At 42.0% G+C, this 25,040-nt stretch overlaps 1 protein-coding gene across 4 annotated transcripts in view; it reads right to left on the minus strand.

Annotated features, from left to right (window-relative positions):
- Window positions 1–25,040, minus strand: part of LOC103740185 (ubiquinol-cytochrome-c reductase complex assembly factor 1) — a 105,394-nt gene that overhangs the window by 39,818 nt on the left and 40,536 nt on the right. For all 4 annotated transcript variants that reach the window (XM_029567212.1, XM_008840744.2, XM_029567213.1 and 1 more), the window contains one exon: window positions 9,863–9,971. In XM_029567212.1, the coding sequence (XP_029423072.1) occupies window positions 9,863–9,971 (109 nt within the window). The remainder of the gene's footprint in view (window positions 1–9,862; window positions 9,972–25,040) is intronic.

Here is a 25,040-nt window from a genome sequence, read left to right on the forward strand (position 1 = left end):
AAAAAATCTGTATAGGGACTGGGGAGATGACTCAGTCAGTAAAGTACTCACCATTCAAGCCCAAAGACCTGGGTTCAGGTCCCCAGTACCCATATATAAAGTAGAGCTTGGTAGTGCACACCTATAATCCTAGTGCTGGAGAGACAGAGACGGGAGGACCCTTAGGGCATGCTGGTTAGCTAGTCTTGTCAAACAGGTGAACTACAGGTTCAGTGGGAGACCCTGTCTCAAAAAGTAAGATGGAAAGTGACAGAGGAAGACATTGGACATTAACACCTATCTTCCGTGTGGTGTTACATGTGCACCCACATGTGTATGAACATGTACATGTACACACAAATACAATACATACACACAATCTGTATAAAGTACCACAGCAATACAAATATGCTAACATTATTAACCAGCACTGGGAAGACTCTTAGAGCTGTGTCTTACTGCTCAATGAACAGAGGGAACAGGCAATAAGACCACTTTAGACCAAGAGAACTGCAGAAACAAAAGCACGAAGAACATTGCTGGCATGAGTGACATGTATTGATAGGTGCAACGACACAAATGCCTCCCCCACCCCCAGAGGAGTAACAGCTTATTGGAGATTAGATTTAAAAGGTAGCCCGGAGTTGGGAGTGTTTCTCTAATTTTAATTAATTTTTATTTTACGTGTATGAGTGTTTTGCCTGCATGTATGTAAGCATACCAGTGTTCTGCAATGCCTGTGGAGGCCAGAAGAGGGTGTCAGATCCCCTGGAACTGGAGTTACAGACAGCTGTTAGCTGCCATGTGGGTGCTGGGAACTGAACTCAGGTCCTCTGCTAGAACAGCCAGTGCTCTTAACCACGGAGTCATCTCTACTGAGCCTTCCTCTGATCTAATGTATATATGTATGTATGTATTTAGGAGGGCTAGCAAGATGGCTCAGTGGGTAAAGGCACTTGTAGCCAAGCTGATCATCTGAGTTTGATTCTGAGGACCCACATGGTAGAAAGAAAGAACAGTCCTAAAAATTGTTTGACCTGTAACATGTGTGCACAGGGACAGGGTCAGATGTGGGATTTAGAAAGAAAATCTCTAGCTTTTACATGGTAGGAGGGTTTCCTGGAATGGGAATAGCCAGGAATTCTTTCAGAAGCTACTAAGAATAAAGCAGAGATGACCAGGGAAACAAAGAAACGGATCGGAGCAGAGAGTAAAACCTGGAGATATTCTGAGCAAAGAACTGACAAGCCAAATAGACACAGGGATTGAGGCAGGAACTGAGGATGACTACGGCTTACAGCTCAGGGGGCTCTGCTGACGGTGGTAACCTCAAAAGTGAGGCAGGAGAACAGCTTCATGAACTATTTGTCCTCTGACTCCTGGGTGAGATTTGTTTGGGAGAAGCATTAGTGAGTCCTGAAGGTTAAGCTGGAAAACGGCTCTGGTTCGAGTGTCTCTCCACCCTCACCATGCAGTCGCCTCATTCACCTCTAAGTCATGTCAAGGCTATGGGACAAGGGCTCTCAAATGGAACCAAGCAAAAGAAGCAAGAGGGATCGGAGAGGTAACCTGTTTAAAAACCTTTTCTGAAAGGATGAGGGGAATTTATGGAGGCAGTCAGGGTTTTGCTTTTGTTTTATTGAGCCATATCAATAAAACAAAACTCTCCAGCTTTGAAAAAATGGAATTAGGTCACTGTTCTTGAATAGAAAGTCTATGAGGTAAGGCCAGCGAATTGGCTCAGCAGCTAGAGGGGCTTGCCAACAAGCCTGATCACTTGAGTTTGATCCCTGGGACCAACATGGTGGAAAGAATGAACCAACAACTGCAAGTTGATCTCTGACCTCCATATGTGCATTGTGGCACCCACATGCCACCTCTACAACTAAATGTTTTCATTTTTTAAAGGAATTTTAAGGACTTCTACGAGGTAAATTGAAGATAATAAGGAGAACCAAATCCATTCCTTCATTTATCCATCAAAGAAACATTTACGGAGTGTCCATTATTTTGTTGGTTAGTTGGTTTTTGAAACAGGGTCTCACACTACAGCCCTGGCTGGCCAAGAATGCACAGAGATGCACCTGCCTCTGCCTCATGAGTGCTGAGATTAAAGGTCTGTGCCACCATGCCCAGTGTGAATTTCTGTTATATACAAAGCTCCATCTCAGCTGCTTTAGAAATACAAAGACAAATGGACCTTGGGAAACACACAACCCATAATTGAAGGTAAAATGATATGAGAGAGAAATGATCAAAAGCATGGGGAGGTCTCAAGCTTCAGAAAGGTGCTGGGTGCAGGCCTTTAATCCCGTCCTCAGGAGGCAGAGGCAGAAGGATCTCTGTGAGATCGGGGCCACCCTGGTCCACACCATAACTTCCAGGTGGGCTGGGACTAGGGAGACCCTGTCAAAAAACAAACAAAAAATCAAATAGATTTTTCAGAAAGGTTTCTCAATTCTTTTCAAAGACTCCTAGTAAAATGGAAGGAGCTCAAGCAGGGTCTGGTGGCACAAGCCTGTACTCCCAGCTACTCTGGAGGCTGAGGCAGGAGGAGTGAAAGGTCAAGGTCTGACTGGGATATGGAAAGAGTTCAAGGCCAGCCTGGGCATCTTAGTGAGATCCTGTTTCAAAACAAAAAGCAAAAAAGAGGGATGGGACCTAATTCAATGATATACTACGTAGCATGCTCAAGGCTCTGGGTTGGATCCCAAGCACTGAGGGAAAAAAATGGAGTGAACCAGGGAGTCATTCAGAAAGACAAGTGACTAGCCATCGGACTAGCATCCTGTCTGCATGCAGTGAAGCACCTGATCAGTTGGGAAACTGTCTGACTACTATTTGAAGCCACCCCCCCAGGCCTTGGGGATAGGGAATTTATGTGGAGAAAGGGTGCACCTACTAGGAGTACATCTTCAACTGGACTTTAATTAAATTCATGAGCTAACCCACAAATAAAACCAAATACTCTCCTCTGTTTCTGAATTAACATTCTTGTGAACAATAAAATGTATTAACTTAGCAGACCACCAGGTCCCACCAAGCAAAAGAGCTAAGAATGTCATCAGATAGCATTGGAGACCTATAGTAGAACCACCCTCGCTTTGCTGACCTGCCTAATGAATGTATCCACCACTGTATTTGAAAATGTCTTGATTTATGACTTTTCTTTGTTCAGTTATATAAAAATGTATGGTAATTGTTTGGAATTTGGGGTAACCTAAACCTGTGTTCCTGGACCATGGTCACTCATATTTGCCTCCAGAATAAACTAACTCTTATCCCTTTTGAAAAAAAACAAACAAAAAAACCAACTACTCTGCCTTCTAAGAATTTAGCTTTGGGGCTGGAGAGATGGTTCAGTAGTGAAGAACACTTCTTGCTCTTCCAAAGAACCTGAAAAACTAAAGATTTCGTTAAGATCTAAATCCTATTTTTTTGAAACATAAAATTCCCTATTTTAAACTAAGGCCTATAAAATAAAATAATTCTATTAGGAAATAGAAAAGCATGGAGAAAAGAAACATAAAAGTTGACAGCAAAGGACTAGTAAGATGGCTCAGCAGGCAATACGGCTTGCTGCCAAGCCTGACGACCAAGCCAGAAAAGGTACCGGATCCCCTGGAGCTGGAGTTACAGGTAGTGTGAGCCACCTGACATGTGTGCTAGAACCCACTATGGGTCCTCTGGAAGAACAAGAAATATTCTTAACCACTGAGCCATCTCTCTAAGCCTGCCAATAGGCAATTAGAAATGCTCTGGGATACATGTGGTCGTGACCTTCAAGGATTCATCTGGAAGAGAGTCAACATACATAAACAATCATGACATAAAATAGAAAGAGGCCAAAGAAGTCTACATAAATTATTACAATACTTCCAGCTAGGGCGGACTGGCTTCCAGTGTGGTAAAGGCATGAGGCTGGAGTATGAGGACAATCTGGATGTATGCAGGGAATGAGGAAGACACAAGACAGAAGTAGGGAAGGGGATGTGAAGCAAGGATGGAATGCCTATTTCACTGAGTACTTAGTGTCAGGCGCATGTCTAGAAGTCTCCCAAGCTTAAGGTTAGAGAACTACAGGAAACCAGTTTGGGGCAGTAGACTTAGACTGGAGCATGATCACAGAGGACCTTGCAATGGAATACACTAGATCTGAAAAGCAAAGCAGGAGTTCACAAAGGAATCCAGTTTGGGCCACAGCTCCACCAGCTTTTCCCTCTGTACCATGACATAAAGCATTTCTTCGACACAGAAAGTAGGGAACCAGGAAGTGACAGATGGTATTCTTATTCTAGAATACTACTGCTAAGAAGTCATCTATCTGAAGTCTTATGGAGGCAACCTGCACGCAGGAATCAGTGATAAGGATAAACTATAATTTCTAACTACAGCTGTCTCTACCCATTTCCATCTCTCCATGGCTTGCAAAGCTGAAACCTGCCCACTGTAAGCCATAGGTGGAGTCTGGCAGAACAGGCCTGGGAGGAAGTTGTTTCACCAGCCTAAGGTTACCATTAACACTCTGAGCCTTGAGCTAATTTTTATGTTTGTTTTCTAAGTTTGGTTGAAATGTCACAAATGGAAAAATTAAGTAAAGCACCCAGTTAGCCACAAGACTGGACACACCTGGATGCAAACCCAGCAAAAGAAACTTACTTCATTAGTAGGAGAGGCAGAGTGAAATTTACATCTGAAATCTGCCTGCACCAGGAGAAAGTGCTGAGGCCAAAGGCACTGTCTGTTTTTACAGCTGTCTCAAGTCTTAGCCCTTACCAACACTCAGGAGTGCGGCAAGGGCCCAAGGAAAAATGGTTTCCAACCTCATCAGCTGCAACTCGGCTCACAAAGCTTTTTAAGAACCAGTTAATGAAATAAAATGAGACCAGATGAGGTGATATAATGAACTTTATTTCCACAGTTAATTTATATGTTTAAATCCCAAATATTGCTTTTTTTAAAGTCAGAACACTCTAAATTACTGATGTGATGTTTGTAATCTCAAATTTAACCCTTGCTTTTTGTACTGGTTTAACCAATGATATATGAGCCTGCTCCATTTGTCACAACTGTTGCACTCCTTAAAAGTGATAAAAAGCAAACTTTTGTGAAATGAAAATTTTCCCCCATATAAAACCAGAACTCTAATATCAAATGAGTTCTGGATAGGAATTCTAATTTCAGAATTCTTGATGAAAATTTCTGATTAGTCATCAATTTGCAAGAGGCTCTTTTGGTTCTTGATCTTTGCCACACCCATCCACTTAAAGTAATGGCCTTGAAGAATTCTTTGGCATGAGAAAAATCACCACTTCACTGAATGGCTTTATAAATTTTACTTTTTATATGAGTTTTCTTACAGAGGTCTACCTGGGATGCCAAATAACACAGAGATAGATTTGCAAATTACCACCTTCAAATCATGGGTAGTTTTCAAAGCTGAAAAGAAATTTGGAAACCTTGTAGGTAGCACCTGAGTTTTGTTCTGTTTTGTTTGTGAAAAAACTAAAGCAGAGGAAAGACTTGCCTGTTGGAGAGAACCAGGCCCGACTAGTTCTAATCTGCCTGTTGCTTTTCTCCAGCTACAAGTCACACTGCTGCAGGCTATACACTAACAGCAGACCTAGATGCCCTCTGCATATACACGCTCACAAATTAGAAGGTCATATCAAATATAACAAAAAAAAGCAATAATAGTATTTACCCAATTCTTCTAAATTTCTACTATTTTAAAATCATCATCTTTCATTTAGTGTCTCTGCAACTAAGCCAGAGCTTGGGCATTTCTCTTCACGAAGGTAATTTAACACCCTACACTAGGCTACCTACCTTGCTATTTAAAGCTTGACTTTAATTCTATATCCCTAGCAACACAGGCATAACCTGAAAACTTGTTAGAAAAGTAGACACTCTAAACTGGACACGATGACGCACACTTGTAATCGCAATACTTGGGAGATGGAAGAGGGCCAGTTCAAGGTCATTCTTGGCTATATAGTGAGTTCAAGGCCAACCTCGGCTCCAGGAGCTCCTGTGAAAGATGGGGGTGAGATGGGGAAAGAAAAGAAGAAAGGAAAAACATTCTCTGGCCTAGGGATATGGCTCAGCTGGTAGAGTGCTTATCAAGCATGTTGGGTTCATCCCCAGCACAGCATAAAACAGGGCATGATGGTGCACATCTATAATCTCAGCACTTGGAAGGTGGAAGCAGGAGAAAGTCAGGGTTATCCCGGCTACATAATGAGTTTGAGTGGAACCTGGGATACATGAGATCCTGTCAAAAAAAACTGAGAGAGAAGAAAAGTAGATTCTCTGGCTCTAACCTACTGAATCAGCATCTGTGATTTTATCAGGTTCTTTAAAGGTCAAGGAACACTTATCTACAACACTGCCCTATAGGTGGCACCCTATCTAGAACAATCCAAATAGAAAGAAAAGAGCTGGATAAGATGGGGGCAATAAAAAGGTTCCCATACCAGGTACTAAAGGATGAAGTATTACTCTAATGAGTTAGCTTTAAAACAGAACAACCAGAGGCTGAAGTTTAATTTACATATTCATTCAACGCATTCTGATTACCCATTTGATGTTTACTGCATAAGCAAAAAATAGAGTAAGAGTTTCCTGCTTGTATAAGGCTTACAATTAAGTAGAAGGGAGACTGTCTACAACAGCACAGAGAAGGCTCCAAGTGTCGACTGATGCTATATATGGAGGTCCAGAGAAAATCTGTGAGGGAGGGTGCAATTGGAAGATTCCTGTGGTCCAGAAGTCAGCAATTTCTGGCTTACTGGGCTATTGAGGATGGACAGCTGTGGCTCACATGGCTTCAGTAGTTCCACTACGGCAGTTTGCCAACAGTGATAAGCAAAACAGGATCATGCAACAGAAGAGCTACTGCAGAAACACCTGGCAGTCAGCCAAGGCTTTAGCTGGTCAGAGGGCATCACTGCTCATCATTAATGGGGTGATCTGAGACTGCCAACACCACCCTATGTCCAATTGGGTAGTTAATACCTAGGGACACATGGAGAAGCCAGATGCATGAGTCGTTTAGTTTGTTGACTTCCCTCTGGATAGCAAAGACAGCCAGCAGCATGACAGTGAGAGACATGGAAGTGGAACCAAAGAGCAGTTATAAAGAGCTCAGTACTGATTCCAGAGACTCAGTGTCAGCAGCGATGACAATAGCCACAGTGGGTGCTTCATTTTCTTAGAATGAACAGAAACGATGTCCCAGGGAATGTCCCATAAGTGTCCACGAAGATACGTAAAGGATGACCCATGTTCAATATGTTTCCTATAATGCAGTTCCTTCAAAGACATGAGAAAGCCCTGAATCTCGGTTCCCAAGAGGGGAGTATCACCTGTGTGGTGTAAGTCTCAAGGGCTCCAATTTTACACAGAAAAAGCACACGATGTGCACAGATAATAGCACAGGAGTGTGTGAAAGTAAGTGCAGTAATAAAAGTAAGCTGTGGCTGAGCACCAACGCAGCATTCAAAGACCTCCAAAACAATACCGAGTGCAAAGAAAATCGTACGTAAGTACATAGAGTATAAGTCATGTCTAATGAAACACACATGCACAAAACAGGATACTATGCATGTTCTATAGCTAGCAGAGTCATATGTGTGTGTATGTACACACACACACATACACACACATATGGAAACAGTGGTTACTTCTTGGAAGTAGGTAAATAACAATAGTGGAGACCAGTGACTAAAGGAATTTCAGCCTTAGTTAAAACATTTTGAGTTTGTATAGTATTTTGTTTTGTGACAGGTCTTATTCTATAGCCTAGGCTGGCCTTGAACTAGTGGTGATTCACCTGCCTCAGCTTCCTGAATGTTGAGAATATAGGCATGTATCACCATGCCCCATTAATTTATTTTTATGGTGTTAGGGATCAAACCCAGGGCGTGACCCATACCAGGCAACCAATATACAACTGAGCTACAGCTTCAGCCCTGGTTTGATTTGTTGAGACAGATTCTTGCTGTGTAGCCCAGGCTGGCCTGCCACTCATGACTCTCCTGCCTCAGCCTCTAGTAGAGTTCTGCGATTACAAGCACAAACCACATCCAGCTCTTTCATTTTTGAATTAAAGAACAACTGTAGGCTGACAGTGGTTTCTCACTCCTGTAATCCCAGCATTCCCTAGGCAGCAGAGGCAGGAGGATCTGGAGCTCAGGAGTTAGAGGATAGCTTGCGCTATACAAGACCATGACTCTGAGAAAACAAAGTAAAGTAAAAACATATCTAATGGGGCTTGAGGTGGCTCACTGATTAAGGGCACTGGTTGCTCTTGCAGAGGACTCAGGCTCAGGTCTCAGCACCCACGTGGTGGCTAACAACCATCTGTAACTCCAGTTCCAGGGGATCTCACCTCTGTGGGCAGTGCATACAAAGGAGCACTTATACATGCAGGCAAAACACTCATACACATAAAATAAAAATAAATAAGCCAAAAAGCCCATGTCTAATATAAAGTAAAAAGGGCTAAGATTCGGAATGGTATGGGCAGTACAGCCCATGTGTGTTGCATTAAAAGAATACACATTTATATATCTGTATTTATATAAAAAATACTAGAAAAATATACATCAATTCTGAACAATGTTCACTTCTGGGGAGTCAGAATAGGAAAAGGACTTGTTTATTACATTAAATGCTTTTTACTCTTTTTAAAAAAGTTTTTGTTTTTAATTACTTTTATGTACCCGTGCACATGAGTGAGGTACACAACACAGATGCTGGGAACTGAACTCAGGCCCTCTGAAGAGCAGCACACACTCTGAAACCGCGAGCCACCTCTCCAGTCCCACTCTTTGGCCTTTATTCTATGTGTTATATGTAACTTTTACAATACAGCTATAAACTTTATTTCTTGGTCTACTGAAAGAACTCTGCAACGAAAGAAACCAAATTCACCTGCTACCCTACTCAGATGGTTCCGCGTTGGGTGCTCCTAAGTGAGGAGGCAATGAAATGGGAAATGAAAAGGAACTACAAGTTACTTAACATGGTCTAAGCACCCAAAACACATAATAGATTATTGTTTACATAACCAGTTGTATCCCAATGCTTTGGTTTCCTTTTTATTCTTTTCCCTTTTTGCTGAGACAGGGTCTTTCTCTGTAGTGCAAGCTTGCCGTGAACTCACAGTAATCCCCCTGCCTCAGCTTCCCTGTAATCCTGGCGTTCCAGGTGTGAGTTACCACAACTGGCTTGGTTTCCTTTTTCTATTGTTAGCACACCTCCACTTTGGATATTTTACCAAAGTTTTCTAGGTTGCTAGTGACAAAGTTGTTTTCCTTTAGTCCTTTCAGGACTACTGGCCTCGTACCAGGATCTTCCCATGAGAGCCAGGTGTTGGGGGTACATTGGCTATAATCCCAGAATTTAGGAGATGGAGGCAAGAGAATCAGGAGTTCAAGACCAACCTAAAGTACACTGGGCGTTCGAGGCCAGCATACGCTACAGGAAACCCTGTCTCAAAAAATCAGAACCAAACAAAGGAAGACTAACTTAAAGGGTGACTAATTCAAATATTGAACTAACAGCAAAGACACAGTGTCCTTAAACTGGACTAATATTTGATTGCCCATTCCATCCCTTCTAACACCATGATTTGGGCATTATTCTACCTCTACACATAAGATTTCCTCATATTGACAAACCACAATAATGCGCGCAAAACACATAATGTATCAGATGTATGCCAGGCTCCCAAGAGACTATAGCTGAACTGCTTCTTAGTATTAGGCAACACTTCACAGAAATCCAAAAGCAAAGCCATTCTAAACCAGAAAATCCCAAGGTCAGGCAACCTTTCATCGGAGTTGTCCAGGACCAGAATACGACAACAAGCACTTACCCCCATGACTCTGCCTCGCTGTTCAACATCTTCCCACATGAAATGAACCATGATACGGCACATGTATTTTCCACTCCGGCCTTCCTGTTTCATTCGGACTAGACACATCCTGAGGGGAAGGAAAAGAGTCACTGGCTGACCGCATTTTTCACATGTAATTTCACTGAGGAGTGATTTTAGCAAAGCGCACTGAATCAAAAAACCAGAAGTGACCTTATTTCTTTAATTAACATGTAAATACTATAAAAAAGAACATCAGTCTGAAGTGTGCAGCTTGAAGAATATCTGCATATTACATGTGCCCACGTAAGCACCACCCAGATCAAAATATCTCAGAAGCCACTCTCATAGGTGGAAGAGACAATTGGTTGTTAGAAGATAATCATGTCTGAATTCTCCATTCCGCTTGTGAAAATAAGGGTCCTAAAGAAGGAAAGTAATTTCCCCATCACTATAGAGTAGTTATTAAAGGCAGGTATAGAATTTTCCTGTCGAATATAGTAGCCACTACCTACTGGTGCCTACTAAGTACATTAAATATGGCTAGTCCAGGGGCTGGAGAGATGGTTCAGCAGTTAAGAGCACTGGCTGTTCTTGCAGAAGGCCCAGGTTTGAATCCCAGCACCCACATGGCAGCTAATAACCATCCGTGACTCCTGTTCCAGGGCATCCAATGCCCTCTTCCATTTTCTGCAGGCATTGCACAACACAGGTACACTTGCACACATGCAGGCATAACATTCATACACAAAAAAGTAAAAATAAATAAATATGGCTAGTCCAAAGATTTCAAATATTTAGTAAAGAAAAAAATGAAATACCTCATTTTTAATATTGCTATCATGTTGAAATTTTATCATATGAGTTCAAGTAACTGCTCTCTCACTAGATGTAAACTCTATTGAAGACCAAAGCTGACATTTTAATTTTTTAAATTACATTTGTTAATTTTGTGTGCACATAAGCATGTGCATGGAGGTCAGAGGACAACTTGCAGGAGTTGGCTTTCTCCTTCCACCATGTGGGTCTCAGGGCTCAAACACCAGTTGTCAGTCTTGGTGGCAAGCATCCTTTGCCCAGTGAGTCACCTCACCAGCCCTCATTATACCTCTAGGGCATAAACATAATGGGTACTAGATAGATATTTGCTAAGTAAATAAATGAACAAACCTCACAACCAAGATGACGGCCCTTTCTCCTGTACTACGTTGCCTCAAATCAGTCCAGTATACTTTCTTCTTAGTGGATCACATAAGAATTATCTTTTATTGATTTTAAAATACTGGGGTTTTTGTTTTTTGAGACAGGGTCTCTCTGTAGCCCCAGCTGGCCTAGAACTTGCTACATAGACCAGGCTGGCCCCACTCTACAGATATCCGCCTACCTCTGCCTTCCAACTGCTGGGAATAAAGGCATGCACTACCACACCAGCAATTTAAAAATATTATGTTTAACTATACAAAGGAATATAATCAAGATTACTAATTTTTCAAAGTACCTCCTAATGTCATTCTTACGACCATACTGATTTCTAGTGTCTCTCACTACTTAGTAAGCAACTGCAATAGACTAGTCACCTCAAAAACAATTCCTGCTATAATTACAGAATACAGATCTGAAAATTCTATTTCCATACAAAATTTGCCCATTAGAAGCAACTAGCAGGGGGTTGGAGAGACTGTTCAGGGGTTAAGAGCATATACTACTCTTGCAGAGAACCCGAGTTCAGTTCCCACCACCCATATTGGGTAGCTCATAACAGCCTCCAACTCCAGACCTTCTGATCTACACAGGCACCTGTACACACATGGCAGGCGTGCACACGTGCACACACACGCATGCATGCACAAGTAAAAACCAACCTTTAAAAAGAAAATCAGTTAACAGGTTCATGTTTAGGGTCAGCCATATCACACATACATGCAAATCTCTGTACACAGGAAGAGAGGCAGGGGGACTGTAAGTTTAAGACTGGCCTGGGCTACAGAGCAAGACCCTGTCTCACCACCCCCTTACAAAAGTATCTACTAGCAACAATGGAATGATTCCAGTCTGGCCTGTCTCAACATCCCTGTGAAAGACTAAGTTGGGAAAAAGAAAATATAGTTATCCAATGGGCAGATGTCAAGCTGGGCAAGATAACAAATATGCTAGATGACCCAACCCTGAACCAAAAATATCTCAACAAGTCTATCTCAATGGGCTGAATCTAACAAGAAGAATCTGAACACAGGTAACGTAAGGTCCTATACTTGGGCCTAGTAGATAAAACTAAAGAAGTACAGGATATGGGGGCTGGAGAGATGGCTCAGTGGTTAAGAGCACTAGCTGCTCTTGCAGAGGACCGAGGTTTGAATTCCAGTACCGACATGGCCGCCAGTAACCATCAGTTAACTCCAGTTCCAAGGGATTTGATGCCCTCTTCTGATTTCCACGGGCACTGAATGATGAGGGGAGGGGGATTTACATGCATGCAGGCACAACATCCATACACATAAAATAAAAATAAAGGGGGCTGGAGAGATGGCTCAGCAGTTAAGAGCACTGACTGCTCTTGCAGAGGACCCAGGTTTGATTCCCAGCACCCACATGGCGGCTACAAATCATCCTTAACTCCAGTTCCAGGGGAATCTGAAGCCCTCTTCTGACCTCTGCGGCATTGCACGACACGAGTGCACTCACATGCATGCAAGTGATACACTCATGCACATAAAATAAAAATAATTTTTAAAAAATGTAGTACAGGATACATGAGTTACACCTACCCATGTAAATCAGCCTTAAATGATTAAGGTGGTAAAACATGATCAATATAAGTCAAGAGGATGAAAATGCTGCCCCCAAACTAATGTGCTTTTAGAGACTATAACTGAAATATATCCTCAACGTACACAATGAAACTTTAGGTATATGCAGCAGAGATTCCAAATCTACTTTTTAAAAGAATATTTTATTTATTATTTTTATTTTTATGTGTATGAGTGTACCACCCACATGCATGTGAGTGCACCTGTGTCGTGCAATGCTGCGGAGGTCAGAAGAGGGCTTCGGATTCCCCTGGAACTGGAGTTAAGGATGGTTCACAGCCGCTATGTGGATGCTGGGAACTGAACGTGACGGTTCATAGCCGCTGTGTGGATGCTGGGAATCGAACGTGGGTCCTCTGCAAGAGCAGTCAGTGCTCCTAACTGCTGACCATCTCTCCAGTCCCCCAAATCTACTTGTAATTACAGTATCTACAGATCCTAATTTTGAACATCATATCTAAAGAGACAAGAGATTGTAGTTATATTAAAAACAGTAAGTTCTGTTCTATTACACAGGAAGGTGACTTAACAGAAATGTATTACATAGTTTAAAGCTGCTAGGGAGGATTTTGAATATTCTTACTCCACAGAAATAATACATGAGGTGATAGATATGTTGGTGTCTTATTCGATTATAATACAATGTATATGTGTGTCAAAATATCGTATAATCTATAAATAGGTATAATGATGTACTAATTAAAATTAATAGAGAAAGAGAAGAAAATAAAGGACAGGGAGAGGGTCAGCAAGGTAGCTCAGCAGGTAAAGGCACTTGCCGCCAATCCTGACAACCCAAATTTCATCCCCAGGATTCATATGATAGGAGACAGCCAACTCTTGCAAGTTGTCCTGACAACCCAAATTTCATCCCCACGATTCATATGATAGGAGACAGCCAACTCTTGCAAGTTGTCCTCTGACCTACACACATACATGTACACATACACACACGTGCATGCACACACACAACTAAATAAATAAATGTTTTTTTAAAAGACCAGGAGATATCTAACCTTGGGAAAAACAAGAAAGGGACTTTAAACTTGTTTACTCAAGGGTTAAAGTCAAAACCAGAAGTTGGGCTACATGAAGAGAAAGATTTACTAAACAAAAGTAAAACCTTTATAAATAGGGAAGTGTCTGAAGATTTAAATGATGGAATGGACAACTTCAAAAATTAGAAAACTAAGGCTGGGCATGGTGGCACACACCTTTAATCCCAGCACTTGAGAAGCAAGTTGATCTCCGTGAGTTCAAGGCCAACTTGGTCTACATAGCGAGTTCTAGGTCAGCCAAAGCTACACAGTGAGAGCCTGTCTCATAAAATGGAAAAAAAAAAAAAAGTAGAAAAGTAAACTGTTCTTGAGAAGAGAATAAATACTTAGTAAGCACGCAGCTTTCTGACCAAAGGTTTACTACTAATTACTAGTGGGATGTGTTGATGTTTTAATTCTAAAATTTTAACCTCTGAACCCAGTTAGTACCTAAAAAAATAACACTTTGAAACAATAATGGAACAGGTTATGAAAAAAGAGTGGGCCACATTCTATGACACAGAGCACAATTCAAAGGGAAAGAGCATATTACACAAGGGAAAGGTCAACAGCCTTTTTTAAAATAAAACGTCTAAAAGTTAATCAAATTGTTCATGTCAGCCTCTCAGCTGAAAAGACGCAATGTGTTTTGATGCTTAAGTGTCATAGGAGGCCAATTCATCAACAGCAATAGTGAGGTAATGGAATTCTTCATTTATTTGAAAATTCTGTAGTTTGTTAATACACCTGCCCTCTGAGCTTTAAAAGGCACAGACTTTCTCAGACCATAAACTTTTTAACTATATCAACATGGGGTGAGGTGTTTGGGGTTTCATAGCACAGCTTGTTCTATAGTCCTTACAGATAATGGTCAGCGCAAATGGTCATTTGAGTTGAAAAGATAATATAAAATAAAGGCACTCTCAAGTTATCTAACAGCTTACCCAGTGAACATAAATTGAGCTCCTACTGTATATAGGCATACTGTTGAATAAGTAGGTATCACAGTGATGGCAAAGACTAGGAGCAGTCTATCTCCCAGGCTGGGAGATGGCTCCACAGATAAAGATACTTGTTGCCAACCCTCACGACCCAAGTTCAATCCCTGGGACTCAAATGGTGAAAGAACCAACCCCAAAGAGTGGTCCTCTGACTTCCACATGCACACCATGGCACATGCACATGTGGAAATGGAGTTTCAGAGGATTACTCTTGGCCAAATGGAATTTTAAAAAAGCTTCATGGAAAAGGAAACATTATACCTAGGGCTTGAAAGGATGAGCCGAAGTTAAGACAGGTAGAAACAAAAGATAAAGGGACTTTCCAGCAGACAGAACATTAAGAGCAAAAGCAGAGCCATGGAAGAGGTCAGTACATGTTAAAAGAAGGATGAACACCTCCACTGTGACAGGGAAAAGTCTAAGCAGAAGCCTAAAGCCAGAAAAATCATGAAGGGCTTTGAAATGTCATGCTAAGGAGAGTCTGGACTTTTCTGGACTAAGCAGACAATGGTGAACCACTGGGAAGAAAAAACATTGTAAGATTAGCACATTGGCATTCAGAGCACATGAGTCACTGACAAGTTAACTCTTTCTCCCCAGCCCTGTAAGCAAATATTAATGTCACTGTGGCTGGAAAATGACAGCTTGGGTTCATTCTTTTGTAGAACTATGGTAGCTGTCTTGTCCAAAAGTAGAAGATTATACTTATTGCCTTTTAAGAGACATGTAATCAGCAAAGCTTATTATAAGCCTCTACCTAACTTTGCTGATATTAACATTTTAGAAAATATAAATTAAAGGCTATAAACAAAAGATGTTAACATTCAAATTATTCCTAAAACACTACACCAAATCGGCTCAATGGACATGTGATTGAGTCAAAATACTACAGGGCACTATAGCCAATTTCCTCAACACAGCTGGCTAAACCAAACCAAAACTCACTTTTCCTAACAGCACATGTCTTAAAGGCTCCTATAAGTTCTACCAGGAAAGTAAGATTATGACCCACAAGGCTCTCCAATCACCTGCAGTATATTCAGCTAACTAAAAGCTCAATTACTTTTTTGCCCTAAGTTTATGAATCAAACTCTCTAAGTAGTTACAAATAGAATAAAATTGTGAAAAACTTTTGTATTTAATTTCTTAAAAGAAAAAAAATTTAAAAAGCAGAGGCAAAGGCTAGGCCCGAGTCTTAAACAGTCAGCTACCTGAACTGTCCAACAAGCAGCTAAAGGCAGTTCCTAGTGTCTGGCATTGAAGTTGATCAATTCATTCTACCCCTTGCTCTGTTTAGTAACTGCTTGAACACATAGAAATGGACAAATCTTAATTTTGTGTTTCATCTATAGATACCATAGCTGTCTCAGTACAATCTTTTGTAAGACAGAGACAATAGGTTCTTACTAATTTATTTCTTTAAAAACTGTTGAAGTTGCAGGGCATTGTGGTACACGCCTCTAATCCCAGTACTTGGAAGAGTCGGGCAAATCTCTGCAGGCGCCAGGCCAGCCAGGGCAACACAGTAACAAGAGTGAGACCCTGTCTCAAAAAAAAGAAAAAATTAAAAATTAAAAAAAAGTATTGAAGCTGCTAGGCATGGTGGCAAAAAAAATCTTTAATCCCAGAACTGGTGGGGAGGCAGGCAGATCTCTGTAAGATTGAGGCCAGGCCTACACAGTGAGGCCCTATCTCAAAAAATCAAAAACTATTGTGGCTAGGGAGAGATGGGTAAAGGCACTTGCTGCACAAGCATGAGGACTTGAGTTCCAGAACCCATGTGTAAAAGCCGGATGTCTATCACAAGCATCTGTGAACCCAACATTCCATAGGGAGATGGGAAGTCAAGACAGGAGAGTCTCTGGAACCTCACAGGCCAACTAGCCTGGCCAGTGCAGCAAAACCACCAAGAGATCCTACCTCAAACAAGGTAGAAAGTGAGGATGGACTTCCACACAGGCCTGTGGCGTGCGCACGCGTGCGTGCGCACACACACACTTGTTAGAGTAGGATCTGATCTAGGCTGAATTCAGCCTACCCAGCAATTTTTACTATTCTAGTAATGACTAAGAAAAGAAACTAAAGCACAAAAGTGAGCAAATGCTGTAATGAACAGCTGGTAGTGTGTGCCAAGCCCCTGGCTAAGTGCTTTAGACACATTTCTTTCTTTCCTTCTTTGAGACAGGGTCTTGCTGTGTAGCCTTGACAGGCCTGGACACAAGATTCTCTTGTCCCGTATCAGGTGTGGTGGCTCACAACTATAATTTCAGCACTCAAAGAGCAGAAGAACTGCTATGAGTTCAAGGCCAGCCTGAGCTATATAGTAAGTTCCAGAATCACCTGGGCTATAGTGTGATACTGTCTCTCCGTCTGTCTCTCATACAGACACACATACCCTTCTATTTCAGCCTCTCCATGTCCTGCTCGTTTAATCTTTACAATTCTGATATTCCTAGTGTCCCTATTTCATAGGTTTAAACCCACATCTTAGAGCAGCAATTCACCCGAAGTTGCAAACCTAGTGTCAACACTGAACCTAGATAATCTGATCCTAGAGTCATACTAGGGTTTGTCTGCTTTGTTCATTGACTAGAACAAACCCTCTAGAATCTATTTACTCTTGTTTTTCCTTTAATCTTCACGGGGCATAATTTAAGTTTTAAAACTAGCATCACATTAGGAAGATACTGGAAGGGAAAAGATGGCTAACTTGATGCAAGTCTACCTATAAGAGCAAGAAAGCTATTCCTGGTGATCTAACAGGAAAGGAAAAATCAAAAATTTTATTTAAGGTAAATATACAACAGGCATGGTGGTGCATGCCTATAAACCCAGCACTCTGGAGGATAAAGTAAGAGCGTCCTATGTTTGAGACCAGCCTGGGATACATAACGAGGCCCTGCCTGGAAAAAAAAAAAAGGATGACCCCCCCCACACACACAAAAAAACAACAACTAAAGATCAAAAGAATAGGGTAAACCAACCTAATGAGATTCAGGCAACAGAATGGCAAACAGGGTGGAAGGTAAAAGTAAAATTAATAAAACAAACACAAAATGGCCAATCCAAAGACTTGACAATCCTAGTAACTACTGTAAAACAAAGGCAATGTGGGTCACACCCTGACTATACAATAACAAATCATTAGTGAGTTAGTCAACAATCAAGAATACTAGGTTTACACAAAATAGGACAGCTCCACTCCAATACTTCAACTTACACTGTGAATATATTCCTCATAATAAATGCTTATGTTAAATAAATTTATGTTGTTTTTGCCTTTGTGTGTGTGTGAGAGAGAGAGAGCGAGAGAGAGCGAGAGCGAGAGCGAGAGAGAGAGAGAGAGAGAGAGAGAGAGAGAGAGAGAGAGAGAGGATATTACATAGCCCAGGTTAGGCTTGAACCCCTTGATCCTTCTTTTTCTACTTCCCAAGTGCTGGGATTACAGGCCTGTGCCACCACATTCAGCTCATATATTAACTGTTGAAAAGGGCTCTTTGGGAAAGAAGGGCTTCCATATCAAAATAAAATTGTCCTTCTGAATGTGAAGTAAACATTAAAAAGAAAGTAATAAAAAATTCTTGTATTAATTAATCACTTGTTTAACAAGTATTTACTGAACGCCTACTGTGAACTCAGACTTAATCTGTGCATAAACTATTCTCTGTTTTGGAGCAATTCCAATTGCTCCTCCCAAGTTTGCTGATGCTCTTAAACCCACAATTTATTATTGAGGTTTTAAGCCTCACAGTACTATCCTTGTCTCTCAGTGATTCCAGTGGCTCATAAATAATACTGATCTCTTTTACATATAAGGAAGGCAAATAACCCAGGTAGCAAAGTCAAGAAAAAAGGAGTGCTCAAGCCTTCATCTGATGGCTCCCTATTCTCTGTAAAAGACAAGAAAAGAGACAGGAAACAAAGGAGGAAAAACTGAGTGGGACTCTCAATAAAGGATTAAAGACACTGAGTTCTGTAAAAGAAGACTGGATGCATGTGTATCTGTCATCTTCCTCAATTTTGGTTATTTAGTCTGTACAACTACTCACATTTCAAAGAAAACTGAAGTGCTTAAGTAACGTACAGTTGCACAGTGGAGAGAGGAGCCAGAATACAGCTTGAGATTCTCCCAAGCCACAGAGTCTCCCACTCTATTTCCTCAATTCAATGACAGCACAGTGCCAACAAGTCTTTTCCTGCTGAGACAACACTGCTGTCTGCAGACTTAAAAGGAACAAGAGCACATTCTCCTTCAAGAGGGAGGAGGAAGGCCACTCTTCTCAGCTGCAATCTGTGAGTGCAGAATTCTGCCGGATGCTGACCTCTTACCACATATTGGCAGCTCTGAGCATCCCATCTCACTCTGCTTGGGCGCTCTGACAATGCCAGGTGTGATTCAGCTTTGTTTCACCCACACGGTGGTTCATAAGCTGCTTTTTAGGGAATCTGATTCTGAATTCAATAAAGACTAGTGGGCACTTGAACAGGCCTGTCACACTGACTGCTATGAAGGAATCTCAAATGGGACTTTCACAGAGCTTGTTTTGGTTACTCTGTCACCAGCTGAGCCCAAAAAAGCAGAGCCTACATGGCCACACTCAAGCCCCAGCAGTGTGCTAATGAATGGTTCATTTCTTTGTGAGTTGGCACGTTGACCCTTTTCCAGGGCTACAGACATGGCTATCTCTACCTGATTTCCTAAACTTCCTCCCCGTGAAGTCTAACTCTTCTAGAGGGACCATGGGGGCCATAAGACTTGTCTGTGGCAAACAGACAAGTGGGGTGAAGCATCTCCTGAAGTCATATCTCCTGACAGTGAGCCACCTCCAAGTCTGGCCTGCAGCCAGACTTATTATAAAGAACAATCTCTTGGGTAGCAGGTACCAGTGCGCTAAGGTTACGTAATGCCGACAAAATGCTGTTGCATGGGCCTTCGGTTTAGACAAAGAAAAAAGTTTCACGTGTGGGTGTTTAAACAGAGATTCTGGCTGGGGAAAGAAGGATATGCACAAGGCCAGGACGCACCATATATAGCAGGTCTGGAGCTGCTGGAATCCAGCTGAGCCCGAGCACCCTACAGCTACAGCAAAGCTGCGGTGGTGGTTTTAAAGAGCCCCTTGCAAACGCTGCCAGTACTGCCAGGGCAGTTCTCTGCTGGGCCGTGTAGGACTGTGATGGCGACAGTCTGTTTTCCAACCTCCCTCTATATTTCATGCTTTTTCCTTCTGTATAGTGTCTTATCTGGTTTCTTTCTCTAATGATCATCCTCCCACCTTTCTCTGGCACTTGAAACATCTTTTCAAGTAGTTTAGAATGATGTCTTCCTCTCTAACAACTCCTCAAGCCCATTCTCTCTTTCTAGACCCAAGAAGGCCAAGGCAAGCGCTGTCCTAGACCATTTACCATCTTCAGGGTTTACCAGCACACAGATAGTGAGTGAGTGCCAAGAAAAGCAGTGCTTGTTTTACAGCTGGTGATTGCTATACGTATTCAGAAGAGACCCTTGTCCCCTTGGTCACCAAGAAGAAACACCAAGGCAAGAGCACTTCACACAGTCAGCTTTGGATTTGCCTCAGATCTTCCACTGCTGATGTAGAATGTGAAGTGCCCTGTGACAAACGCCATAAACTCACCCAAACCATCTCCCTTTTCTAAGATGAGGAAATTGAACTAGATACAGGATTTTAAACCCTGCCTTCTGAGCCAAGTGTGGTGGCACATACCTTTAATGCCAGCGCTCAGGAGGCAGAGGCTAGTGGATCTCTGTGAGATAGAAGCCAGCCTGGTCAAGTTCCAGATCTGCTGGGGCTGCAGGAAAAACTTGTCTCAAAAAGACCAAAAAAACAAAACAAAAACAAACATCAAACAAACCTGCTTTCTGGCTGGGCACTGTGGGGCACACCTTTAATCCCAGCACTTAGGAGGCAGGTAGAAGCAGGCAGATCTCTGTGAGTTCAAGGCCAGCCTGGTCTACATAGTGAGTTCCAGGCTAGCCAGAATTACACAGTGAGACCTATCTCAAAATCCCCCAAAATTAAAAAAAAAAAACAAAAAATCAACCTGCTTTCTCAGGCTGGAAAGATGACTCAGTGATTAAGAGCACCAATTGCTCTTGCAGAAGACCCACCTCTGGTTCACAGCACCCACATAGCTAACAACCACTAGTAAACTCCAGTTTCAGGATATCCAATGCCCTCTTCTGGCCTCTGTGGGCATTTCACACACAGATGCATTTACATTCATGTAGGCAAGACATAAAACAAAAAATAGATAAAATTTGGGAGGTTTTTAAAAATATTTTGTTATTTTCATTTTATGTGTATGAGTATATTGCCTGCATGTATGTGAGTGCACCCATGTCGTGCAATGCCTCAGAGGTCAGAAGAGGGCTTTGGATTCCCCTGGAACTGGAGTTAAGGATGGTTCGTAGCCCCCATGTGGGTGCTGGGAATTGAGCTCAGGTCCTCTGCAAGAGCAATCAGTGCTCTTAACCGCTAAGCCATCTCTCCAGCCCCAGGAGTGTTTTTTTTTTTTTTGAGACGGGTCTCTGTGTAGCCCTAACTGGCCTGGAAATCACTATGTTTGTAGACCAGGCTGGCCTTAATCTCACAGAGATCTGCCTGCTCCTGCCTCCCAAGTGCTGAGGCTAAAGGCATGCACTAGCATGCCTGGCCTCATCCAACTTTTTCTACACATCCTTCAAGGATTAGCATAAATATTGCCTCTGTAGAGAAGCCCTCCTTGACTAATACACACCCCAACTAAATAAATGGAGCTCCCCTCTTTGCCCACAGAGCCTTCTGAGGCAAGGTCTCGTTATTGGCTTGGGGTTTGCTGATTAGGCTAGGCCGGCTGGCTAGTAAGCCCCAGGGATCATCCTGTATCTACTTCCCCAAGTGCTGGGATTATAAACGTGCACCACAACACCTGGCTTTTTCCTGTGAGGTCTAAGGAGCAAATTCAAGCCCTCATGCTTGCAAGACAAGCACTTTACTGAGTCATCTCCCCAGTCCCTAAAAAATATTAATACAAACTAAGAATAAGACATGAACATGACAGGAAAACACAGAGGCAAACACAATACAAATAATTCACGCTCTTAATACATTTTTCATTCACAAAGAAGATGAAACAAATACAATAAAATAAAACTACTAATGATGAATGCTATAATACAGCGCATAGTACAAAGGGATCTATCATGTGACAGTATGAATGGAAATGGAGAGTTACCATTTTAAGTGAAATAAGCCAGACTCAGAAAGAAAGAAAAGCATCATGAACTCTCACTCCTAGATGAACTCTAAAATATGTGCTCTAGTAGAAGCTGAGAGTAGAACGGTTTTGCGAGACTGACAGAAGGATGGGGAAAGGCTGAACAATGGGACTCCGTTAGTTAGAAAGGAACAATATGGGGCTGGAGAGATGGCTCAGCGGTTAAGAGCACTGACTGCTCTAGCAGAGGACCTGGGTTCGGTGCCCAGCTAACAACTATTCTAACTTTAGTTCCAGGGGATCTGATGCCCTCTTCTGTCCCCCACGGGCATTATACAACATGGGTGCACTTACATACAGGCAGGCATAACACTCATACACATAAAATAAAAATAATTTTTTATTAAAAAAAGGAACAATAAGTTATGGCATATATTGTACAATAGGGCAACTATAGATGACAATAATGTACACTTCAAAAAGCTAGAAGAATTTCAAAAATTTTTACAATGAATTAACAAATGGGAGGATGCATAAGTTGAACCTGGTTCAAAATGGGGGGGAGGGAGGGGCAGGTGGCTGGAGAGATGGCTCAGCAGTTAAGAGCAAGTACTGCATTTGTAGATGACCCAAGTTCACTTCCCAGCACCCATGTCAGGCAACTCACCACCAGCCTGTAACTCTAGCTCCAGGGTATCTGATGCCATCTTCTGGCCTCTATGGGCACCACTGGAACATGCAGTCACCCACATACAAACACATATTTTATCATTATATTATTATTATATTATTACATGTATAGCCATCTCTCCAGCCCCAAAATATACTTTATAAAGGGAGGGGGCTGGAGAGATGGTTTAATGGATATGAGAGCTTACTGTGCAAGCATGAGGATCTGACTTTGAATCCCTAGCGCCCATGTGAGTTAGGCATGGATATGTGTACCTGTAACCCCCAGTATTGGGACATGGAGACTGGTGGATCTTCGGAGCTCACTGGTCAGCCAGTCGAGCCAAAACAGCAAACTTCAGGTTCAGTAAGAGACCCTTTCTTAAGGGAATAAGGCAGAGAGAGAGAGAGAGAGAGAGAGAGAGCAGCATACCCAATGCCATCCTTTGGACTCTTTGCAAACGTGCACATGTACAGGCACCACACAAATTATGAAATATCTACATGCATATATCAAATTATATATGTACATACCCCATTAATATGTATCATTTTTGTTCTTATGTATATTAAAATTTTTAGCTTTTTAAAAATGGAAAGAAGGGCTGAAGAGATGGCTCAGTGATTGAGAGCAGTGGCTGTTCTTACAGAAGACATGGGTTCGAATCCCAGCACCTACATGGCAACTAACAACTATCTCCAACTTCAGTTCCAGTGGATACAACGGCCTCTTCTGTCCTCTGTGAGCATTGCACGACACGGGTGCACTTACATACATGCAGGCAATACACACATACATATAAAATAAAAATATAAAATATTTTTTTAAATGGAAAGAAATACTAAAGGAAAACAGAGGAACTAACTCAGTCTTCAGAGGGAAAAGAAGATTTTATAAAGTGGTAAGGATGGCAAAAGGCCTTCTATGCTGAAGACACTGCACAATGGCTCAAGAGCAGGAAGCAGTACAGGGGCAGGATGTGACATGCTAAGGAAATTCAGGTGCTGGTGGTTGTAACCCAGTGAAATCAATTTAGTGGGTGATGCCTTCAATTTATGCTTCAAATAAATTCAAATAGAGCAGGAAATATTAGACATTTCCTAAAATTGTAAAGACAAGTTTTATAAAACTTTGGCATCAGATACAAGTATACATACTGGGTGACAAAGTAAAATACATTTATTACTGTTGGCTCAGGGTCAAAAAAGCTTAAGCTAGGTGTCTGGTGACTGACTAGGTAAAAGAGACGAAGGGCAAGTCAAGAGAGCGCCCAAGTTTCTGGTATGGGCACCTGAATGGATTCATAATGACTGGAAGAATGGAGGAGGGTGCTTTTACTTTGTTAGATGCCATGTGGGTGCTGGGATTAGAACCCGGGTCTTCTGCAAGAACCACCAGTGTTCTTAACCACTGAGCCATCTCTCCAGTCCCTTACCAAGTCTATGTATGGATGCTTGATTGATAACTTGGACAGCAGCCTCCTCAGATATTTTCAGCAGCCACAGTCAATACAGAGCTTATTCAGCAAGGACAATAGGCACAGTTACTGCAGTTGTAAGCTCCCTGAATACACAGGTAATGAGGATCTTCTAGGAACTGAAAAGGGGTTGTGGAGACTAAAATCTCAATCCACAGAAAAACTATAGAAACAGAAAAAAATAGACAGGATAAGTGCAACATCAATGGGGAACTTACAGGACATGAGAAATCCTGTCCCTGTCCTAAGTACAACAAGGACCCATCGGCTGGAGAATCCAAGCAAGCATTCTGGTAAGTCTACCACCAAAGTATTTTTGTTTACTAGGAGTTTGCCTGGTTTGCTTTTGTTTGTGGGTGGAGGACTGTCTTTCTATTCTGACTGTTTCCTAAGCCTCCTCACCTCTTTCCTCAGTTCCAACTCTAGAGGTAGTTCAATTCTGATACCTCTCGGGTGTGTCTACTTCCTGAGCTCTCTAATTTTGGACTTGGCTGTTCCTTTGCTTATGGTCTTGGATCTTCAGGCTAAGAGAACAGGACTAGAAGAACATAACTTTTCTATAGACTTGGGGTAGACCCATCACTCCTCCTAACTCCTTTTACCCCTTAGAAGAGGGACTTCTCCAATTCTGGGAAGATAGCTGTATAATTGGGCTCCAAACTACTTCTCTGGTGACCCTTCTACTGCATTTTCCACAAACCTGCCCCCAGACACTGCAGCCAACTAGCTGCCTCAAATAATCCGTGTTCTGTACATGCTGTCTTTCGCTCCTGCTGTTCTCAAATATAAAATGGCCTCTGCCTGTGACAGCAATGTGACTCAGCCTTCACAGTGTATCTCAAACATTCTCTCTACCACAGAAACAATCTTTAACCAACACTACTGCCACTCCTGCCACCAAATTTGGATTTAGTTTTATCACAGCATCACTTTACCCTTTGTGCAAAGCATTTCCTTATCATCCAGTCTAG

This window comes from Nannospalax galili, unplaced genomic scaffold, assembly GCF_000622305.1.
Source record: "Nannospalax galili isolate Female #2095 unplaced genomic scaffold, S.galili_v1.0 scaffold221, whole genome shotgun sequence".
Classification (NCBI taxonomy): domain Eukaryota; kingdom Metazoa; phylum Chordata; class Mammalia; order Rodentia; family Spalacidae; genus Nannospalax; species Nannospalax galili.